This window comes from Trifolium pratense, linkage group LG2 (assembly GCF_020283565.1).
Source record: "Trifolium pratense cultivar HEN17-A07 linkage group LG2, ARS_RC_1.1, whole genome shotgun sequence".
Classification (NCBI taxonomy): Eukaryota; Viridiplantae; Streptophyta; class Magnoliopsida; order Fabales; family Fabaceae; genus Trifolium; species Trifolium pratense.
Window position 1 is genome coordinate 32,793,875 of NC_060060.1, and position 19,978 is coordinate 32,813,852.

Sequence of the window (19,978 nt, forward strand, 5' to 3'; positions counted from 1 at the left end):
TTGATGATTGCATATAATTATATAATATTAGAATCCTTATCTCAATTTGAATTATCATGATCCATGATCACTGTTTCCAGGTTATTAGTGTCAAAATGATGCCAATGATAAGTTTCAAAGCTGTTGATTGGTTTTTGCAATCAAGCAATGTTACATGTATCCCCATTATCAAAAGAATGAAATTGAAAAACTAGGAGAAATGTAGAATTATTACATTACAGGTATCACTCTCATTTATTTATTACATTACCAAAGAACATTTCGTTAACAAAAAGAAAGAAAGTATTACCTGTGTTGATAACAATCTTTAATCAAAGAAATTACAGTCGTTATAACAAGTAAATTATAGACACAACCACAAATTAAATATATTTGGGCACATATGTTAAGAGTAGTACTAGTAGTATTAATTCCATATAATTGTTAATAGTGTGTAACTAAGTAGTAAAAAGATGTAATATCATCTGTTAGCTTAGAGCTTCTTCTTCACTCTGTAACCGTTTACTAACTAACTCAACAGCACACATACAAATGAAGAAAATAAAATAAAAATAAAACAATTTAATCACATCACTTAATATTAATCCATCATTTTATCGGTGGGAATATTATGTTCAGCTATGTGATCCACATCAATATGTTAATTCCTCCTAAAGAGAAGAGTTGCCTGCATGGTTTCACATTAGTTCTTGATTCAATGGCTAATAAGAAATTGTTTCATGCATGTTTATTTTTGTTCATCTTTCTATTCTGTTTTACATTTCAATTCTAGATAGTGTTCTAAATTTATTTGTGATTTTTTTTTAATTTTTTTTTTTATGTTTTCCTTGGCTAGCATCTTTGATATATTGCTGTTGAGAATTGAGATCATCAAATTTACTCTTATCCTATGATTTGGGTGATATTTTATTTTCATTCCAAGTGTTATATGTCCTCGCTGTTTCTCACATTAAATTATGTGTTTTCCGTTTTATATCTTTTCGTTACTTAAGTAGCGAACATTATTAAAAAAAATAAATTTGGTAGGGTATTCCGTTATCTAAATAGGGGACACAAGTATTTTTCTAATTTCGTAGGACGCACAAGAAAATAATTATGGCGACAAAATAAAATCTCACATGATATCGCGCTATTGGGCCTCAATAAGGTTTTAAGGTTTAAAGTTATTTCAGTAGGAAGTTTTTCGGTTTAAATTAACTAAGGATTACAAATATCCTTTTTTTTTCCTGATAATTGTGCTTCATTCTTTATACATTGTTCAGAATTCTTCATCCATTAAAAGATGTTTTTTAATAAATAAACCTCACAAAAGATATCTTTCAATAATGTAATTTTTATCAAAAATTTTCCGATAGTGTTTTTTTTATAAGCAAAAGATATATTATAAGAGAGTATTAGGGGTACTCAATCCCTTACAATGAAACACTCATGATTAAGAGCTTTGAATACAAGACATAGGGTTCAAACACCAACTAAAAAAAGGAAAACAAGCATTACGACCATACCGATTACTAAACCCACATCCAGGATGTAATTTTCACTTCCTCCACTAATGATGATGCATCTGCTATGTTACCTTTAAAAATTACATTATTTCGAAGTCTCCACATACTTCAAGTGGTTGTTAACCAAATCAAATGCCCAACACGCCCCTTATCCTTCACTTTAAAGAGAACACCAAATAGCAAGAAATGATTACGTCCTTGGACTCCCGTTTGAAAAGACTTTCCCTAACCATTTAAGAACATTTTCACCATCCACAAGTAACCACTCACAACAGTGGTGCTCCTCTCTTCTCTATTAACCCACAAAAATTTGAAAGTCGGTGCTCCCACCAACAATACCCTAACCCCAGAAAAAGAGGGTATGATAGCAAAAAATATATTTTTGAAGTCTATTTGTGGACCACCTTCATAGGTCAATTGATGTATCACTTTAACATTGATCCATCTTTAATGCAGTTTTTTTTTACTCAATCTTAAATGCAATTAGAAGACCAAAATCACACAATTTAAATTGTAGAAATAAAAATTACAATTAAACTTGTATAATTGTTTTCACTTAACTAATGAGAAAAAAGTGAAAAAGATAACACAAGATAAACATACTAAAAATTAAAAAAAAAATTAAATATAAATATACACAATATCAGTATTTGTATCTTAAAAATAAATTTTACATTTAAGTATCCACCCCATATTCATAGATAACTAGCAACTAACTACTTATCAGTTGCCTGGTTTCAACTTTATACTTAGCATTCTCAGCATCCCGCCAGCCTAGGACTCCTTACTCCTCAGGGATCGTTACAACATGAATTTAAGAATACCAAGGAAAGAAGTATAAATTGTTACAATCGGTCTAGGAATTTTCATAATAAGGAGACCAATGTTTCAAAAATCGGAATGGTTATCGAACCCATTGAGAGTACCGAGTCACTAGTTTATTGGTCGGACCACTAGGTCTCTGGTCAAAATGCATGACTAAATTGGATAACTCGGTGTCTAGATTGAGTAAACCGGTGTCTATAACAAAATTATATTGGTATTAAACTGGGTTGAACTAGTGGCGTAGCTAGAAAAATTATAGAGCCTATGCAAAATTTCAGTTTTGAACAAAAAATTTCAGTTTTACAGAAAAATTCTCAGTTTTACCCTAAACTTTTTTTGAAGAAGCTAAATTAGCCCACCCAAATTGGCGCCAAAGAGAATCGAACCTCAGACCTCAAGAGGAGCACACTCCCAGGTCCCAAGCCAATACCAATGCACCAACCCAAGTGGGTTAGTTTTACCCTAAACTAATCTCAGTTATGAATAAAAAATCTCAGTTTTTCCCTAAACTAATCCTAAAAATCTACGGTTTGTCCTAAACTAACCCCTAAAAATATCAAAAATTTTGGTCAGAGCTCGTACAAGACAACTGCCCAAACTTGCTGGGTCTTGGCTCCGCACATGGAACCAGATGAATCGGTCCCTAAAAAAATTCATGACACCTAAAAAATATGAAAGTTTGAAAATTTCATAGTCTCACAAGTTCTTTTTTTTATTTTTTGACACAACAAAATTTATTCTTTAATTTCAAATTCTAAACATAGTCATCACACATACAACAAAATTTATTCATCATAATTTCAACCATTTACTTAGATAATTATGATCTTTAGTAATCTTTAGGGAGGCGTCCATTGAGAGAAGCAAGCCTATTTCCCAATTGAAGAAGTTCTTTGCTTGTATCATCTTTGTGGACAATCACTTCAATGAAACATAGAGAATTCTTTTTACTCTCCATTGTTGTATTTATTGCTTCAATTAGCTCCTCCTCACAATGCACCTTGATCAAGTAGAAAGATAAATAGGTTGACATTAATTGATGTTAAGAGCTTATGAATTTGATATTCTTATAATTGATGTTTTCAAGTATTTTGTAAGATTGTCTCACCTTGGCTGTAAAACACTTGCCTTCACCATTGTCTATTGTATCAACTAGTCCAGCATAATTCCAATTTTTTATCACATTGTATGGTCCATCATGAATTTCTGCCTCTGTTGTGTAACCACCATTGTTGATTAGAAAGATGATGACATTCTGTCCGCATCGCAACATTGTTGAGACTTCTTGTCCCGACACCTGTAGTACAATTTAAAATCGGCCAAAATGTTGTGAGACAATTCGATATTACGTAGTATTAACTAAAATATGAGCAATTCAAAGAGTAAAGTTGAATCACCTGGAAACAACCATCACCAATACAAGCTATGACTCTCTTTTTGGGATTAGCTTTTGCATAACCAAGAGTTGCACCAATTGACCAACCTAATGAAGCATATTGAATTTGACATTCATACCTATGATAATATAAACCAAAATGTTAGTCTTATTTTCATTATATTCTTAAATTTTGTATTCAGTTTTCATACCCGCATCCGTGTGGAAGTTTCAACTTCTGACAATTAAACCAAGCATCACCACATTCAACAATCATAGCAGTGTCACAAGACAACATATTTTGTATATGTTTGAACAAGACATTGATTCTTAATGCCTCCTTTGGGTTACATGGAATTGGAAAACCATCCGGTATACAAATTCTTTGATAGTTCTCAATTGCGGTCGTGTTGCGTTCGAGTCTTTTCGTAAGCTCTTTAAGAAATTTCTTCATTGAAATATTTCCAAAAGTAGGTCCATTTCCAATAACAACTCTGTTAGGTAACACTGTGATTGATTTTTCCTTTTTGATTAATAGTGAGTGTCCCATTGAGATAATATCATTGAATAATGGACCAGCAAATAGATATGCATCAGAAGATTCAATAATTTCTGCACAGAAAGAAGTGCTAGATACACCCCAATAAGTTCCAATGAAGTGAGGGTGATTCTCTGACACCATACCTTTTGCTGAAGGTAAGATTGCTATGGCATAACCTGAAGCATCTGCCATTTCCATGAAAGAGTCACTGACCTTTTCTATACGCATCATCGGACCGCCTATCATTACTGGTTTCTTTGCTTGGTTTAAGAATTTAGCTGTTGCTTCAACAGCAATTTCCAAACTCATTTGATTTGTTACTCTGGAGAAGAACAAAAAACATCATTACAGTACATTCTTAATGTTAACTTAATGCAGTTCAAATTCATGGTTATTTTCGTTTAGTAGATGGCTAATAGATAGGCGTGTGGCAAAATAATCCATTAATCTATCATTCATCCGATCCAATCCATTTGATTTATTGGATGATCGTGCAAAACTATTTTACATTGTCAGTGCATCTCCATTAACTTTACACTGACGGTGTATATAAATTAAATTCATATCTGTGTGTGTTTGTGTGTGTGAGTGATAGTATGACTTACTTGGGAGCAAAATAAAATGGGAGAGAGTGGTGAATGAAGGAAGGGTGAGGGATGTTAGACAAATTGCAGGCTACACTGATATATACAGGCTTGCTTTCTTTAAGAGCAATTGCAATAGCTGTGTCTATCTTTTCTTGTGCATCCTCTACCTCTTTTATTACAACCTGAAATAATCAAATTCCATGACTTCATGCAGTCAGCCACATGCATCGATGGTCGTTTGGTCAAGGTCGAACATTTCACATTCAAAATCTGTATTTTAGATTATTATTATTTTTTTAAATTGAAATATAAATCGGTCGATCTTGATCAAACAACCACTAAAATGACTGATTGAGTGCAGTCAATGTCACGATGTCTGCACACAATCCAAATCCACGAGTTTGGTGAGAAAGTTATTACCTGGTGGCAAGTTACAGGCTGAAAGCAACGAAGTTCCTCAGTAAAATCAGGCAAGCCAATGGTGTGATGCAAAATCTTGTTACTTCCAAAGTCATTGGAATTTGGAGCACCAACAATGCAAATAATAGGAAGATCTTCACTATAAGCACCAGCAATAGCATTAAGAATGCTAAGTCCACCAACATTAAAAGTAACAACACATGCACCAACACCTTTACATCTAGCATAACCATCAGTGGCATAACCTGCATTTAACTCATTACAACATCCAATAAGATTTATTTCAGGTTCAGCTACTAAATAATCAAGAAGTGTAAGGTTAAAATCTCCAGGAACAGTAAATACATCATTGATTCCGATTTCAACTAAACGTTTTGCAATGTGGTGACCAAGTGTGTTGTTGTTACTCTCATTTTTAACCAACAAAGGTTTATTATTGATATGGATACTACCATTAGTTGCATGATTTTGGAAACCATTTAAACTAACATGGTTGGTGATATGCTCATGCTCATTGGTATTTTTCCTAATTGTTGTCATTTTTGAGGTATGAAAGTTCAAATATGCAACTAACTACTAATGTGATGGAAATAAAGGAGTACAAGTTAATTTGCATGCAGTGATGTATTTTGTTCTAGCTAATTGCTCTAGTATTTATATATAAAAACTTTCTGAATTATGTTTCATCAAATGAATAGTTACTAGTTAGTACATGCATGTATTGAGAAGTCAGTCAATGATGATTTTATTCCTTGACTATATATACAACATATACCCTACTATATATCAGAAACAAATCTGATTCATATCTCCCCTAATAATGAACAAATACCAAAATAATTTACAACAAATAAATCCTAATTTGTAGTTAATTTGTTTCCTAATTTACTACTGATATGATTATCAAATTACAGCTAATTCCAACAACATGAAATAAAAAGTACAAAGTTATGGTCCCAATTTTAAGTAAAAAAAAAAAAAAGTTATGGTCCCAATTTAAATTTCTAAACGTGTAATTCTAATGTTAAAATTTATTTTATCTGTCTTTTTTTTTCTCCTGCATTGAAGAAATTGAAAAGTCTTCAATTTGTTCTTTCTTTCTCACATGCCCTGTTTCTTTCTCAAACACTCAACACATCCATTTCAAAGATATTAAATTGATGGTCGGGTTAAACAGGGCTCCGAGATATACCAAAAATAAAAATAAAAGATAAAATTAATGTGAAAAATATTTTTTTATATTTATAAGATATTGAACACATAAGTTTCTAGACAAAATTTTCTTATTAATAAGTTTAACTAATACTTCGGAGATACTGTTTAGCATTTTTCTAAATTGATAACTACACTACACCAATTTGAACTCAAATATTATTTGGAATATGATGTTGAAAGTTAGGCCAATAGTTGGATGGGTCTCAATAGCATATGGATGATCTATGATATAAATTTATGGTCCCAATTTGAAGTAAAAAAAAAAAAAATATGGTCCCAATTTAAAATTCTAAACGTGTAATTCTAATGTTAAAATTTATTTTATCTCTGTCATTTTTTTCTCTCTCCTGCATTGAAGAAATTGAGTTGGCATCAATCATGACCATTTATTTTTCATTCATTATTTATATCATAATAACATGTAGTTTACAAAACTAGTACTCTAAAATAGTATAATTGTAAAAACACCCACTAAATTTTAACACTAATTTTTTCTATTCAATTGAAAGAGAAAGAAATAGCAGCAAGCATCTGGTGAAACATACTAGAGAAGGAATGGTTAAATAAACCATATTGAGAACAAAGTCTCATTCTAAGAGTTTCAGTCTGATGAGTCCCAATAACCTTCTTCTTCTACATGTTTCCAAATGAACTTCTTTATTTTTTTTAACTAAACTAAACCATTTTCGTTTTTTATTTGTCAATTTTTCGAATCTTAATTTTCAACAAAATGGAGTGAAAACTGATATGGCTTTGGTAGAGCACGATTTTACGAATCTGATGCCATAAGTTTCGTGTTTTTTGGACAATTATAGAGGGAGAAATCAAAGAAAAACTATGATTTATGGGTTTCACGGATTTCTCTTTAAAACTCATGTTTTGATGTTTAATACTTGATAATTTTATGCTAAAATGATTAGGAATTGTATTCTGGTCGAAACCCAACAAAAATCGTGCAAAACAGAGTTGTGAAACGGAAGATATCCATACCGACCCGCGACCCGCGTTTGACCCGGTTCTTGGTCGTGGGTCAACCCGCTAGAGGTTGAAGACAACACTGTTCATGCAGGTAAGAAGCCCACTCGCGCGCTAGAGAGAGTGAGGGAGAGTGCGGTCACTACAAACATCTGTTTTTTATGCCGTTTTTTGCATTGCACTCTACTTAACGAGATTAATTTTTCTAATATTTTTTCATATTTTTTTATGCATTAAATTTATTTTATAAATTATAACATGTTACATTTGTAATTAAATTTTTTAAAATTAAATTATTATGAAGAAATACTAATAATACAATATGAATTTTATTCAATTATATATTCACTCAAATTACTATTTATAAGTTTTTTATTGGACATGTGAAACAATATTGCAAGATCGAATTTAAGTTATAATCTGTATATATTTGACAAAGACTATGATTTTATTTGGTAAAAATAGTGGATAGCTTATGGCTAATAGTTTATAGCTTATAACTGATGGCTGATAACTGATAACCTGATTGTAGTGTTTGATAAAATTAGTGGTTCAATTGACATATAAATGCAAAAAGACAAAAAAGGGCATTCTAAATTTAAAATAAAATCTCTTATGAAAAAATCATTATAAAATCTATATCTAATTAATATTTAAGATACTTCAAATTTAGTTATTTAAATTTATTAATTTACTATATCTTTTATATATTATAAAAATAAATTTTATTCTTTAAAATTTTATTTTAAATTTATTTTCAATGGAATGAAACATTATAATTAAAATATTATCAACAATGTAACCCTATTGTGTTTCATGATCTACTCAATCTGGCAGGTGAAAATACTTCATTGTACTATTTTGCTTCTTCACGTCCATTTGAAGCACCGATACTCCAAAAATGACGAAGTATTGTGTCGATACGTATCCGATACTGATACTCGTCTGATACTTCCTGATACGCGTATCAGAGAAGTATCGTTAATTAATATTATGTTTTTTAAAAAAGATAATCGATATGTGTCAGATACTTCTCCGATACGGGTATTAGATAAGTATCAGACAATTAATATTTTTTGATGATGGAAACAGATGAGAGGAGACTAATACAATTTGTGTTTCCTGGTAATGAATGTTAGAGTATAATGTTTTTTATGGATAACCAATTATGTCTCTTTTGGGTAGCACTGATGATGTTTTTTGGGATAGTATTAATTATCTTTTTTGGGTAGTATTTAACTTAAGAAAAAAAACAAATATTTGTGGAGATATTTATGCCAAATTAAATCATCATTTAAATAAAATTAAAATCTGAGAATAAACATGGATTTCCCATGTGGCACAAAATATATTTATATTAATATTTAATTTTTTATGAAATATATTTTCTAAATGGCTTTGCCATTCAGAAAGGACTAGCGGCGCAGCTTGTTGTCCGTTTATCTTTCATTAATGTGTAATTATTTTGGATATATAATATATATATATATATATATATATATATATATATATATATATATAAATAATTGAAATATTTGTATAAGAGAATATAATATTATAATTATACTAAAAATGTGGTAAAATATTGTACGAGATGTCCCCACGAGCTTAGCTCAATTAATACGTAGGGACATTATATTATATATGCAGGCAGTGACGGATCTTACTTAAAATGTTAGCGGGTGCAGTGAGACGAAAAATTGGACCTCATATAGTGAAGTAACAAAAAAAATAGTAGAATATAAATTCTAACTAATCAACCCATGTGACTTTCTTTAATTAATTATTATTTTTTATTACATAAGAAAAAAAAAATAGAACATTTATAAACTTGGGAGTATTTGAAGTTTGAACATATGACAAAAGGAGAAAAAAAATAATAGGCATCAACAGGTGTTGAACCCGGGAACGCAAGCTTAACATGGATAAAAAAATTGATACCAACCACTGGGCAAATAGGCGCAATTTTCTAGTTTATGGAAGTCAATCGTATATATACATAATTTAATATTACTACTATATGAAAATACATATATTTATGAAGTAAAAAATAATTTTGACGGGTGCAGCGACTCTTCCCCGCTTCTAAAAGATCTGCCCCTGTAATGAAGGGGTTGGGGTTTGAACCTCGAACATCAACCCCACTTATCAATCTTTAAGGTATCAATATTCATGGGGTCTTATGATCTGCACCCCTTTTGCTTAAAAAAATGCATCAGGTCTTATTATTTTTTATGTCAATTTTGTAATACAATCATCAGATAAATAATTTTTTTTATAGTCACTAAAGACACAGAGGTGTCAAACTTTTTATATGATGACAATTCCGATAATTATTTATCGGATGATTGTATTACAAAATTGACCTAAAAAATAGTAAGACCTCATGCATATTGACCAAATCTAGCGGCTTAAAAAAATATTTTACTTTAAATATTATTATAATATAACAAATTATTAAATTTAAGCGTGATATTATATATTGAACTCTATTCAAATAATTAATCTTATATAATTTTTATTTTATTTTATGAAATATAACTTTTAGAAAATTCATAATATTTTCCTTACTTTCTTTTAGATAACGAATATCAATAAAAAGACCATTAAATATTTCAAAAACTCATAAATAATATATCATTTTAATGTAGTTTTTAAAGAAATTTCCTTCTATTTGTATAATATTTTTTTCATTTATTGTATTTCTTTTCAAGGTATGGACTTTCAATAAAAAAATAAAATAAATAACAAGCCTTAAAAATTAGCAATTAAATTTTACATTAAAGATAGCTTTTAAGGGGAAAAATCAATAAAGTTTTCGAACAATTTTAAATTTTATTATCAAAGGTCTTGATCCTTTTGGACCTGGAGACCTGTGTGGATTGGATAATTTTAAGCCGTTGATGTTCGATCGTAGATCAGAGATTTTCGTTGCGGTGGAGGTGTATCTACACACATTATGACAATCAAGTTAATAAGCGGCAAAAAGTGAGAGGTATTAAAATTTAGGAGGGACTGTACCTACACACACTACTTTAATTATAAAATAGTTTTAAGACTAAAAAAGTCGGGACAATCGCAGCCTAATTTGTGTTAAATGGCCAAAGCGAATTAGGTGAACTCGTAACATACAATTGATAACTTAACTTACAACATATGAATTTATAGAGGAAAACCGATAAACTGATTTGTTAACTAATTGCAAATAAACTACTTTATAGTGGATAACCGATAAACTGACTAACAAATTAACCGTACTTGATAATATAATATCTACAAAGGAAAGTGAATATCAACATACAATCCATAATATATCATATCAATTTGTAACATATTTTAGATAATAATTTAATTTAAAAAATATTTAATTAACTAATATAAGGTGTTATATTTTATAAAAAATTCCATCCCTGCAAAAACAAATTCTAAAAAATGTTAGAAAAATAAAACACGTTAAATAGAGTACAACGCAAAAAATGGCATAAAAAACGGACGCTCGTAGAGGTTACACTCTCCCTCACTCTCTCTAACCCGCAAGTGGGCTTAGTTTACACATGAACAGTGATGTCTTCTACCTCTGGCGGGTCAACCCATGACCAGAAACGGGTCAAAACGCGGGTCATGCTCCAGCATCCATATCTTCCGTTTTTCAGCTCCGTTTTTCGCGATTTTTTGTGCGTTTTGATCGGAATACAATTTCTAATGATTCTAACACAAAATTATAAAGTATCAAACATCAAAACGTGAGATCTAATGAGAAATTCGTGAATCTATTAACACCATTAAAGACATGGTTTTTCTTTGATTTCTCCCTCTATGTTTGTCCAAAAAACACAAAATTTGTGGCATTAGATTCGTACAATGATGGTCTACATAAGCCTTATAATTTTTCACTTCAATTTGTTGCATATTAAAATTCGAAATTTTAAAAAAATAAGAAAACGAAAATGATAAAAAAAAGATGACTATTTTAGTTTTTTTGGAAAAAAGAAGAAGTTTATTTGCATTCTTGAAGAAGAAGATGGAATGAAAATTTAATTTTAAATTTAGTGGGTGTTTTTGCAATTATACTATTTTAACTTAGTTTTTATATCATAAATGATTGAAGATAAAATAAATGGTCTTGATTGATGCCAACTAAGATGGGTCAATTCTGCCCATTTTCATAAAATGGGTAGATAAGAATTTGCCTTTCAAAGATATTAAATTGATGGTCGGGTTAAACAGGGCCCCGAGATATACCAAAAATGAAAATAAAAGATAAAATTAATGTGAAAAATATTTTTTTATATTTATAAGGTATTGAACACATAAGTTTTTAGACAAAATTTTCTTATTAATAAGTTTAACTAATATTTCGGAGATACTGTTTAGCATTTTTCTAAATTTATAATTACACCAATTTGAACTCAAAGATATTATTTGGAATATGACGTTGAAAGTTAGGCCATTAGTTGGATGGGTCTCAATAGCATATGGATGATCTATGATATAAATTTTTAATCCAACTATAAATTTTATAAAATTTGTATTTGTTATAATAATATTCACAACTTATGCACAACACAATAAAAGACTTAACGATATCTTTCACTATAGACTTGACCATAACTTACTATCAACAACTCTACCGTATCTTCTTCTTCATTGCAATTGCTAACTACCATGAATGATTATGATTAACAATTTATATAATTAGTACTCCCTCCGGTCTTAAATATAAATAAAAGTGAAAATGTATTAAGTCTAAATTTGAGTCGAATATGTTTTGACTTTTGCTTATATTTAAGACCGGAGGGACTAGGGAGTATAGATTAATGATTCCTCGAATCACCTGTGCAGAATTTGGTATCGAAGTATGGATTTTGATTATTGCTAACTATCATGATTGATTATGATTAACAATTTAAAAAAATTTAGTATATTAAATAATAATTTTTTCCTAAAAATAATTCTATTAATAGCTCACAACAATAATTCTATTTTTTTCAAGTTAGTTGATTTTTTTTTATTTAATTTTTTTGATAAGCTTTCAAGTTAGTTTTTTTTTTTAACGATAACAAAATGATATTCATTCATTCATTCAAATTGATAAATTACATCAAAAACAACCACATAATCAACATCGCTAAAAACGTAAAGGATGAATCTGCGAACAAAACTCACAGCATCCGAGTTAATAGCATACAATGGCAAAATGCCTACAACAAATAATATGATAAAGTTAAAGTCACCGAAGTATCCATGCCTCCGGATCTGCAGCGTTGAAGCCCAAATCATTGGTTGAATATGTAATTGACTGAAGCCGATCTTTTCAATAGAAATCAAATGAACACTGCACAATACGAGACAACAAAAATGTCGCAAAGACGACCAACAACACAACGCCGCATCATCAACGTGAAGATCACTTATTTAAATAAAGAAGAAAATGAAAAACAATTATGAGGGGTGATTTTGAGTCAAAAATTGACCCTAAAACCACCCCCTCCTTGATAGATCAAGAAGAAAAAAAACTAGGTTAAGGTGGGGGGTAAGGGGTGGGGGGCGGCTATGAAGAAAATGAGAAGCTAGGTTAAGGTGTGGGGTGGGGGGGGGGGGCGGCTATGAAGAAAATGAGAAGAAAGGTTTCCCCTAATTAATGTTAGTTGATGATTCGATTAATAGCTCACAATAATAATTCTATTTTTTTTTTTTCAAGTTAGTTGAGAATTTGAAAGTTAGTTATTGATTTTGTTTTCCAACAACACATTTTTTGTCATCCGTGGGAGCACTCTAACAAACCCTTTTTATTTGGTGAACACCCCCCAGTCCCCAATATCGACACATACATTTTGTACTTGCCATGAATTAACTCGGCATTCATTTCATAGCTGCAAACTTCAGCCCCATAATTAATACCAGCAGAGGCGGCTTGGAGGCATGTGCAAGGTGTGCGACGACATATGACGTCAAAATGATGGTTATTTATTGGACGATCGTATAAAACCATTTTACACCGTCAGTACATATTAATTAAATTCAAAACTCATAAGGCCCGAACTTTATAGTATGGGAAATTTTTTTTGTCTACCCCAACAATTACACCTCTACCCTTACAAATCAATTTATTTTCCAATTTTACCTTTTTTTATGGTAGAATAATTTTACCCTTTTTTTGACACACCCCATCATCTCTCCCAATACCATCACCTCCACCCTCGCCCTTCCGACGCCATCTTGGCAACCGCGAGAACTGATTTGATGACACCATTTTCATACTCTTTTTCAGTTAAGCTTTCAATTGAACCAAATAGTTTGAGCAACTTCATCTCTTTCTCCTTCCTCACGTAGCTTGAAGCAAAGCCAGCACATTAGATTTCTCTCCCTTGCGATCATGGCTGTTTGTTTCTTCATTAAATCCTTCACTTGTGTTTAAAATAGTGAAAATCTCATTTTCTATTTTGGAACCCTAACTTTGCTCAATGATAAAAAATCTAAAATTTACCATTTTCGGTCTTCTTGGACTTACCTCCTAACAATGATGGAAACATTAAATTTTATACGTGAAACACGTTGAATACTACTCATATTTAATTTAAATTAATGGATATGCTACATCAATGTAAAACATTTGTACACAAACATCCATTAAAAATAAGTTATTCCTCTACATCATATCATTAAAGTTGTGTGATTTTATCTATTTAATTATAGGGTTAAATATGTTTTTGGTCCCTATAGTTTCACAGAATTTTTGTTTTAGTCCCTGAAGTTTGTTTTCACATTTTTTAGTCCCTGAAGTTTCTTCACTCAAGATTTTTAGTCTCTACTTTTAATCAAACTATTGTATAGTTTTACATTTTTGAATGATCTTTTATATTCATGTTTATAATATTATAAGAACATCTCCAATAAAAAATTAGATTTTTTTAACATAAGATGAATTATTTATGAATTTTTATGTGCAAAAAACTAAAAAATTCATATTTAATTCATCTCTTGTTAAAAAAAATTAAACTTTTGTAACAAAGATTCATATAATATACTAAACATGACCGCAGAAAAAAAATTAAAATTTCGAATGATATGTACAAGTTGAATGAAAAGTATGAACTAAAAACTGAGTGAAGAAACTTAATGGACTAAAAAGTGTGAAAATAAATTTCAGGGACTAAAACGAAAATTCTGTGAAACTATAGGGATCAAAAACATATTTAACCCTTAATTATATCACGGACTCAAAATTAACATGGTATATAATAATGATTGTTTGAAGACAAACTTGATTTTGAGCTTATAACTAATCAACTCTGGGTATTAGTAGTTTAATGTGAAAATTTCAGAAGATATTCAGCTTTGCATCAAGTCAGTTTTACCTTTGAATTCTGAATTAGGTGCTGATAAATGTTTGTGGTTAGGGAATGGGAAAGGAGAATTTACAGTAGCTAGACAAAAAATACAAAGTAATTGTATCCTAAAATTATAGTATGTTTCTGTTGAATATTAGAATTTTCTGATTCTTTTCCTTTCTCATTTAAATGTATGCATTGTAATGCCTCATATAACTGCGGCAGAAAATGAACAAAAGGAGAAAAAACATTTCTCAATCACTTGTGCCCTTCTCTTTTCTCATTTATATCAGCAACAATATGAATTTTCTAGTTTCTAAACATCAAGCTAATTAAATAATAAACCCTTATGGAGAACAATACAATCTTTTATTGCTATTATTGAAAGAAAAAAAATGTTGAAAAAAATAAGAACAGTGTGTATTTTACATTTACTTGGTCACAAATTTAGAAATCATTACATTATAATTGATGCCCCTCTTTGCTTTTGATCTCATGCTTCAAAGAGGTAAACATGAAATTCCCTGAAAGTAGTGCTTCTTTATCTGCCATTCAAATTTCATGATTTAGTAAATACAAAGTTGAAAGGGGGAAAAATAACATTTCTATAATATCTGCAGAATTTTTCATAAACATAACTTTCACAGTTTCATGTATTCTACTAGTAAAACAGTTATTATGCATGGAGTATTCGAGTTCCGCATAACTCTGTTTTCATGGAGGTCAAAAGTGACATGCAGTGAGCATTATATAACTAATATTACATGACTTGATGACAACGCTATCTTTCTAACTAGATGTCACAGACACCAGGAAAAGGAATGATGCCTGTTGAAAACAGTCTGGTTAAAAGGCAGAATGCAGTCCATAAAGAGTATTATTAGAAAGATTAGAAATGCATCGTTAACTAGCATGTGGTTAGCAATTGTGAAAAATTGTATGAAATTAAACAAGTTGATCAAAAATTTTGGTTGGAATTAAAGCAGAACTCCTAACAAAAAACTATTATTATATCGGTCTGTGGCCTCAAAACCCTTCAGGGAAGGTTTTCCCATGAGAGCCCTGTAGTGAGATGGGGATCTCTTCACTCTTCAGCCTATTTTAGCAGTATACAGAAGTAAAGTAAGCATTGGCCGGTTTATTTCCGCCTACTTCATGATCAATAATATATGACAAACAGAAACAGTTATATTTACCTGTTAAAGTCATGCAACTTACTTCCCGTCGAGCATATCTGGCCAATGCCTATATAAAAACTTGATTTCAGTATCAATGTTGTTGTACTCAATATAATTAAGGAAAATAAGTTAGCATTTTGAAAGCAAATATAAGCATCAAGTATTTACAAAAAATGAAAGGCAAAGGAAACGAAGAAAAACAAAACAGTACAAAAGATGGTGATGACATGGAGTTTTTCAATATGTCAATATTATTTTTAGAGAAAGAGGCAAATCAACAGTTAATACGAAAAAGACAGGAAGCTCTAGCAACAGAGAAAGGTGGCAATCTCATAGGTACTTCATGCAAGTATAGTGATAATCACTATAAGCTCCCCGGTTTGACAGGCAAAGAGACTCCAATATGCTAATAATATATCATAAAAATATCAACTATAAAATGGAGAATTCTTCAAGCGAAGTCAAAATTTAAACCGAGAGTCTCACAACTGTCAGCTGAATGAAGTAATTTGACTGATTAATGTTGAATGGGTAATAAATTGTATGACTTGAATTGGTCTCTGGATTCAACATGTTGGCTTAGATAGACTTTTCAGGAAGTCACACGCAGCGTAATATCTGTTCCACAAATATATAATGAACAATGTTAACTTCATTTAGAAGACATACCTGCACTGATTGCCATGCAGCTTCGTCTGGTGTTGAAGAACCATCGTCCGAGAATATATTCCTGGAGAAAAAAACACAGATAAGATATACATTTTTTAGAATCTGAGTTGGGACTAACACAACTCCTACAAAACCGACTTATAAACATATTTTTCGGCCATATATCATCTGTTGTGGGACTCTAACCCCCCCCCCCCAGCCTGATAGCAGGTGCCCCGGCCCAATGGATCTTGGATAGGCTCTAATACTATCTTCGATATTGGGTTGAGCCTAACTCAACCCTAACAAAACCGGATTGTAAGGTGAGCGGTGTCACTCTTTATAAACTCATTTCAAGCTTTATCTCTAATCTACGCAGAACTTGGGTTTTACCCAATATAATTTCAAGCCTTTTCACAAATATCTTCTCAACCATTAAAATCAATCCGGTGAGTACCAAAAGGCGAGGTCACATAATGCCAGAGTACTCCAATCATGTCATTACCTCATTTTGAACTCTTTGGCTATTTATAGGGGTTAGTGTTTAATCATTCGTGTGAGCTACTATCAAGTTCTTGTTATTTCTCTCATCCTTTGTATCTAAAACCCATTACTTAAACAACTTTGAATATCTCTTTGTTTTTATCAAAACCCCATTACTTCGACAACTTTGAATAAAGCATATCTTTTATATGAAGTATGCAATAGGAGGAGTTCGTAGCAAAACCAACCGCCATAAAACAGTAGCGAAATCACCCGGTTTAGCTTCTGGAAGTATAGCAGCATCATAAGCAACAATATTTCCATAAAAAATCTTCTCGAGCTCCTTCATCCACTTAATCAATAGTAGGTTAACCTGTCATTTCAAATTAAATGAGCACAATTCACCCAACATGTACTCAAACTATTTTGGGAAAAATGAATTTATGGTAAAAATATTATATCTATTTGTAGAATACAACTCACCCCAGCTTTGGACACTCTAAGCTCCACATCGTGATTGTAAATCTCATAAAGGTACTGGCCAAATTCAACACCATCATTTCCCTCTTGCTTAATGCGGCGCAAGTAAAACCACATGTGAAGTACAAGCAAAGAGAATGTAGTTTTGAATGTTTTCTCCAAGTTAAACACTGCAAACAGAAGAAAGAAATTTATAGGATGTTGTGAACTACTCGTATGACAAGCACTGATCCACATCAAACTCCTACACCAAAATTACTTGACTTTGACTGATTTGCAAACATATAATTTTATAAAATGGTATGTCTAGCCACCAGATACGTGATGGGATTGCTGATGTGAAGCTTTTTCCAGTTGTCTTTACTTAAAATGGTCGGAAATTATAAGTGAGAAAAAAAATAATAAAGAGGAAATTTGATATTGGTAATTCAATCAGAAAACGAGCAAAAAGATATAGTTTTTAGTTTAAATAAGATTTCTTTCATCATTACAGAATGAAATCATTAGGTAAAAAACAGAGGGAAAGAAAGATCAACATGATCGGCCAAAGTAATACACGCGGAGACACTTGAACAACTAGCTTTAAATCTCCAAATATTCAACAGAGAAACAAGCCAAAATAAATATGAGCCAAAAAATAGAGGGAAGTGAAGGGAACATTTCTGTCCCACAGTACATGTGGAGGAGTTTATCTAAGTTGCATGTAAAAAATTTCACAAAATTTATCTGTCTTCTTCCAATTAAAATTCAGTTGGGTGGACCTAAAACATCCCACTAATGCGAAACAAGTAGAATATCAAAGAAAATGGCGACAAATCTCAGACTAAACTACCGATGTGCAAACTAACCTGGTTGTGAAATTACAAAACACCAAACCAACCTAGATGAGTGAATTGATGGACTATAGGCGCACAAAGCACTTCCATATGCAAGCCTATGCGCATAATGATATATATATATATATATATATATATATATATATATATATATATATATATATATATATATATATATATATATATATATATATATTATGGGCATGCTTTGATTGACTTATTTGAGAATATCTACTACTATAAAACACTAGCGAAACTGTTTGGGAGAGACTATTGAAACAACTTATTTCCATAAGGTCTCCAGGATATCTATGAAAACAGCTTATAGCTATACAAAAACACGATTTTATTTTATCTTTGGTTACAAAAAAATCTTATAGCACAGCACTTAATTAAACAGTTTATACATCAGAGTCTATGTATATGTAAATAAAGCATATATTTTCTAATGGTATGAAGAGAATGAACCTTCATATATAAGCGGTTTATCAACTTGAGAGACGATTCTTTTGTAAACAACATTAGCCCCCCGAATGGACTTGCTCTGCTTACTATAAAACAGCATAAGTTTGAGCATGAAACGCTTAAACCCCTGATAATCAGGTTCATCAACTCGAAGAGGCGAGTCAGGTGGCAGGACCAGAGAACATGGTTTAGACCAAAACAATTTGTCTAGGTTAACCTGCAAAGTACAAAAATAAAAATTGGTTCATATTTTTGTGTTTCTGTGTAATAAATCAAAGTAATACTGTCCCGGGAGCTTAGCTGAGCCGGGGTTCACTCCACTTATCCGCGTTTAAGGTGGAATTTCTAGCCACTAGGCTACTTGACCAAAAAAACAAAAATATAAGTAATACTCGTCCCTATGAGTTTAGCCCAGTTCGTAGGGACATCGCATTTTATATGCAGGAGCCGCGGTTCGAACCCCGAACACTCCATTTATTCACTTTAAAGGTGAAATTTCTAGCCACTAGACTACCTAACCGATACATTTGCTATATATTATAGACCAGTTACATGAGTTATTGAAAGAAGTTGAAATTTTTCTTATAAGAGAAAGTTTGCAATTGCATACCAAAGGTTGAACTTTGTCTTCAATGGTTGGTGCAGGGGCAGCTGCTGCAACCCTAGCGTAGGTTTGGTGCAATGGAAGTCGGAATTTGGAGAGTGGAATAATTGCTTTGCTCCATGTTCGAAACATTCTGTATCAATCAATCAATCAAAAATGATGATTGAATGAATGAATTGTATAATAAAAATGAAAATAAAAGAAAAGGAATTTTGAGGTTACTTTAGGAGTAATCTGTATAGTGTATGAATAATGAATCAATCCGTTGGGAAAGCAAGGTGCAATCTGAAAGTATTGCTGCTTCGTTACTGGAGAATTGTGGAAGAACTGAGGAGTGAGATGGCGGAGGAGACGTGATCTGAGTGCGACTGAGAGATGGGTGGCTGCCTGCGGGACACGGAGGTGTGTCTAACTCTCAACTCAACACACACACACACGAGATCAAGCCTACTGTTCAAGACGTACCAAACCAAACTAAACCTTTTAATTGTAAAGGTTAAATCTCTTTTC

At 31.5% G+C, this 19,978-nt stretch overlaps 2 protein-coding genes across 2 annotated transcripts; both read right to left on the reverse strand.

Moving 5' to 3' along the window:
* Positions 1–3,008: 3,008 nt before the first annotated feature.
* On the reverse strand, positions 3,009–5,884 carry LOC123910579 (pyruvate decarboxylase 1-like). Its single transcript, XM_045961737.1, has 6 exons — positions 5,254–5,884; positions 4,852–5,015; positions 3,918–4,568; positions 3,728–3,845; positions 3,439–3,627; positions 3,009–3,330 (listed from the first exon to the last, which is right to left on the reverse strand). Exons 1-6 carry the CDS (start codon positions 5,791–5,793, stop codon positions 3,160–3,162), a joined length of 1,833 nt encoding a protein of 610 aa, XP_045817693.1. The 5' UTR covers positions 5,794–5,884; the 3' UTR covers positions 3,009–3,159.
* Positions 5,885–15,024: 9,140 nt separating this feature from the next.
* LOC123910580 (ubiquinol-cytochrome-c reductase complex assembly factor 1-like) lies at positions 15,025–19,978 on the reverse strand. The gene is made up of 8 exons (XM_045961738.1): positions 19,691–19,978; positions 19,475–19,601; positions 18,868–19,081; positions 17,567–17,733; positions 17,332–17,456; positions 16,622–16,682; positions 15,971–16,019; positions 15,025–15,319 (listed from the first exon to the last, which is right to left on the reverse strand). The coding sequence occupies exons 2-8, from the start codon at positions 19,598–19,600 to the stop codon at positions 15,237–15,239; spliced, it is 825 nt and encodes a 274-aa protein (XP_045817694.1). The 5' UTR covers position 19,601; positions 19,691–19,978; the 3' UTR covers positions 15,025–15,236.

Bases quoted from the DNA above. Each gene is read 5' to 3' on its own strand.
- LOC123910579 (XM_045961737.1), bottom strand. From the start codon at position 5,793: ATGACAACAATTAGGAAAAATACCAATGAGCATGAGCATATCACCAAC. The intron at 5,016-5,253 runs GTAATAACTTTC...TGATTATTTCAG, and splicing joins AGCCTGTAACTTGCCACCAG to GTTGTAATAAAAGAGGTAGA. The intron at 3,331-3,438 runs GTGAGACAATCT...TACTTGATCAAG, and splicing joins GCAAGTGTTTTACAGCCAAG to GTGCATTGTGAGGAGGAGCT.
- LOC123910580 (XM_045961738.1), bottom strand. From the start codon at position 19,600: ATGTTTCGAACATGGAGCAAAGCAATTATTCCACTCTCCAAATTCCGA. The intron at 17,734-18,867 runs GTTCATTCTCTT...TTCTGTTTGCAG, and splicing joins TAAACCGCTTATATATGAAG to TGTTTAACTTGGAGAAAACA. The intron at 17,457-17,566 runs GTGAGTTGTATT...TTGAAATGACAG, and splicing joins TTAGAGTGTCCAAAGCTGGG to GTTAACCTACTATTGATTAA.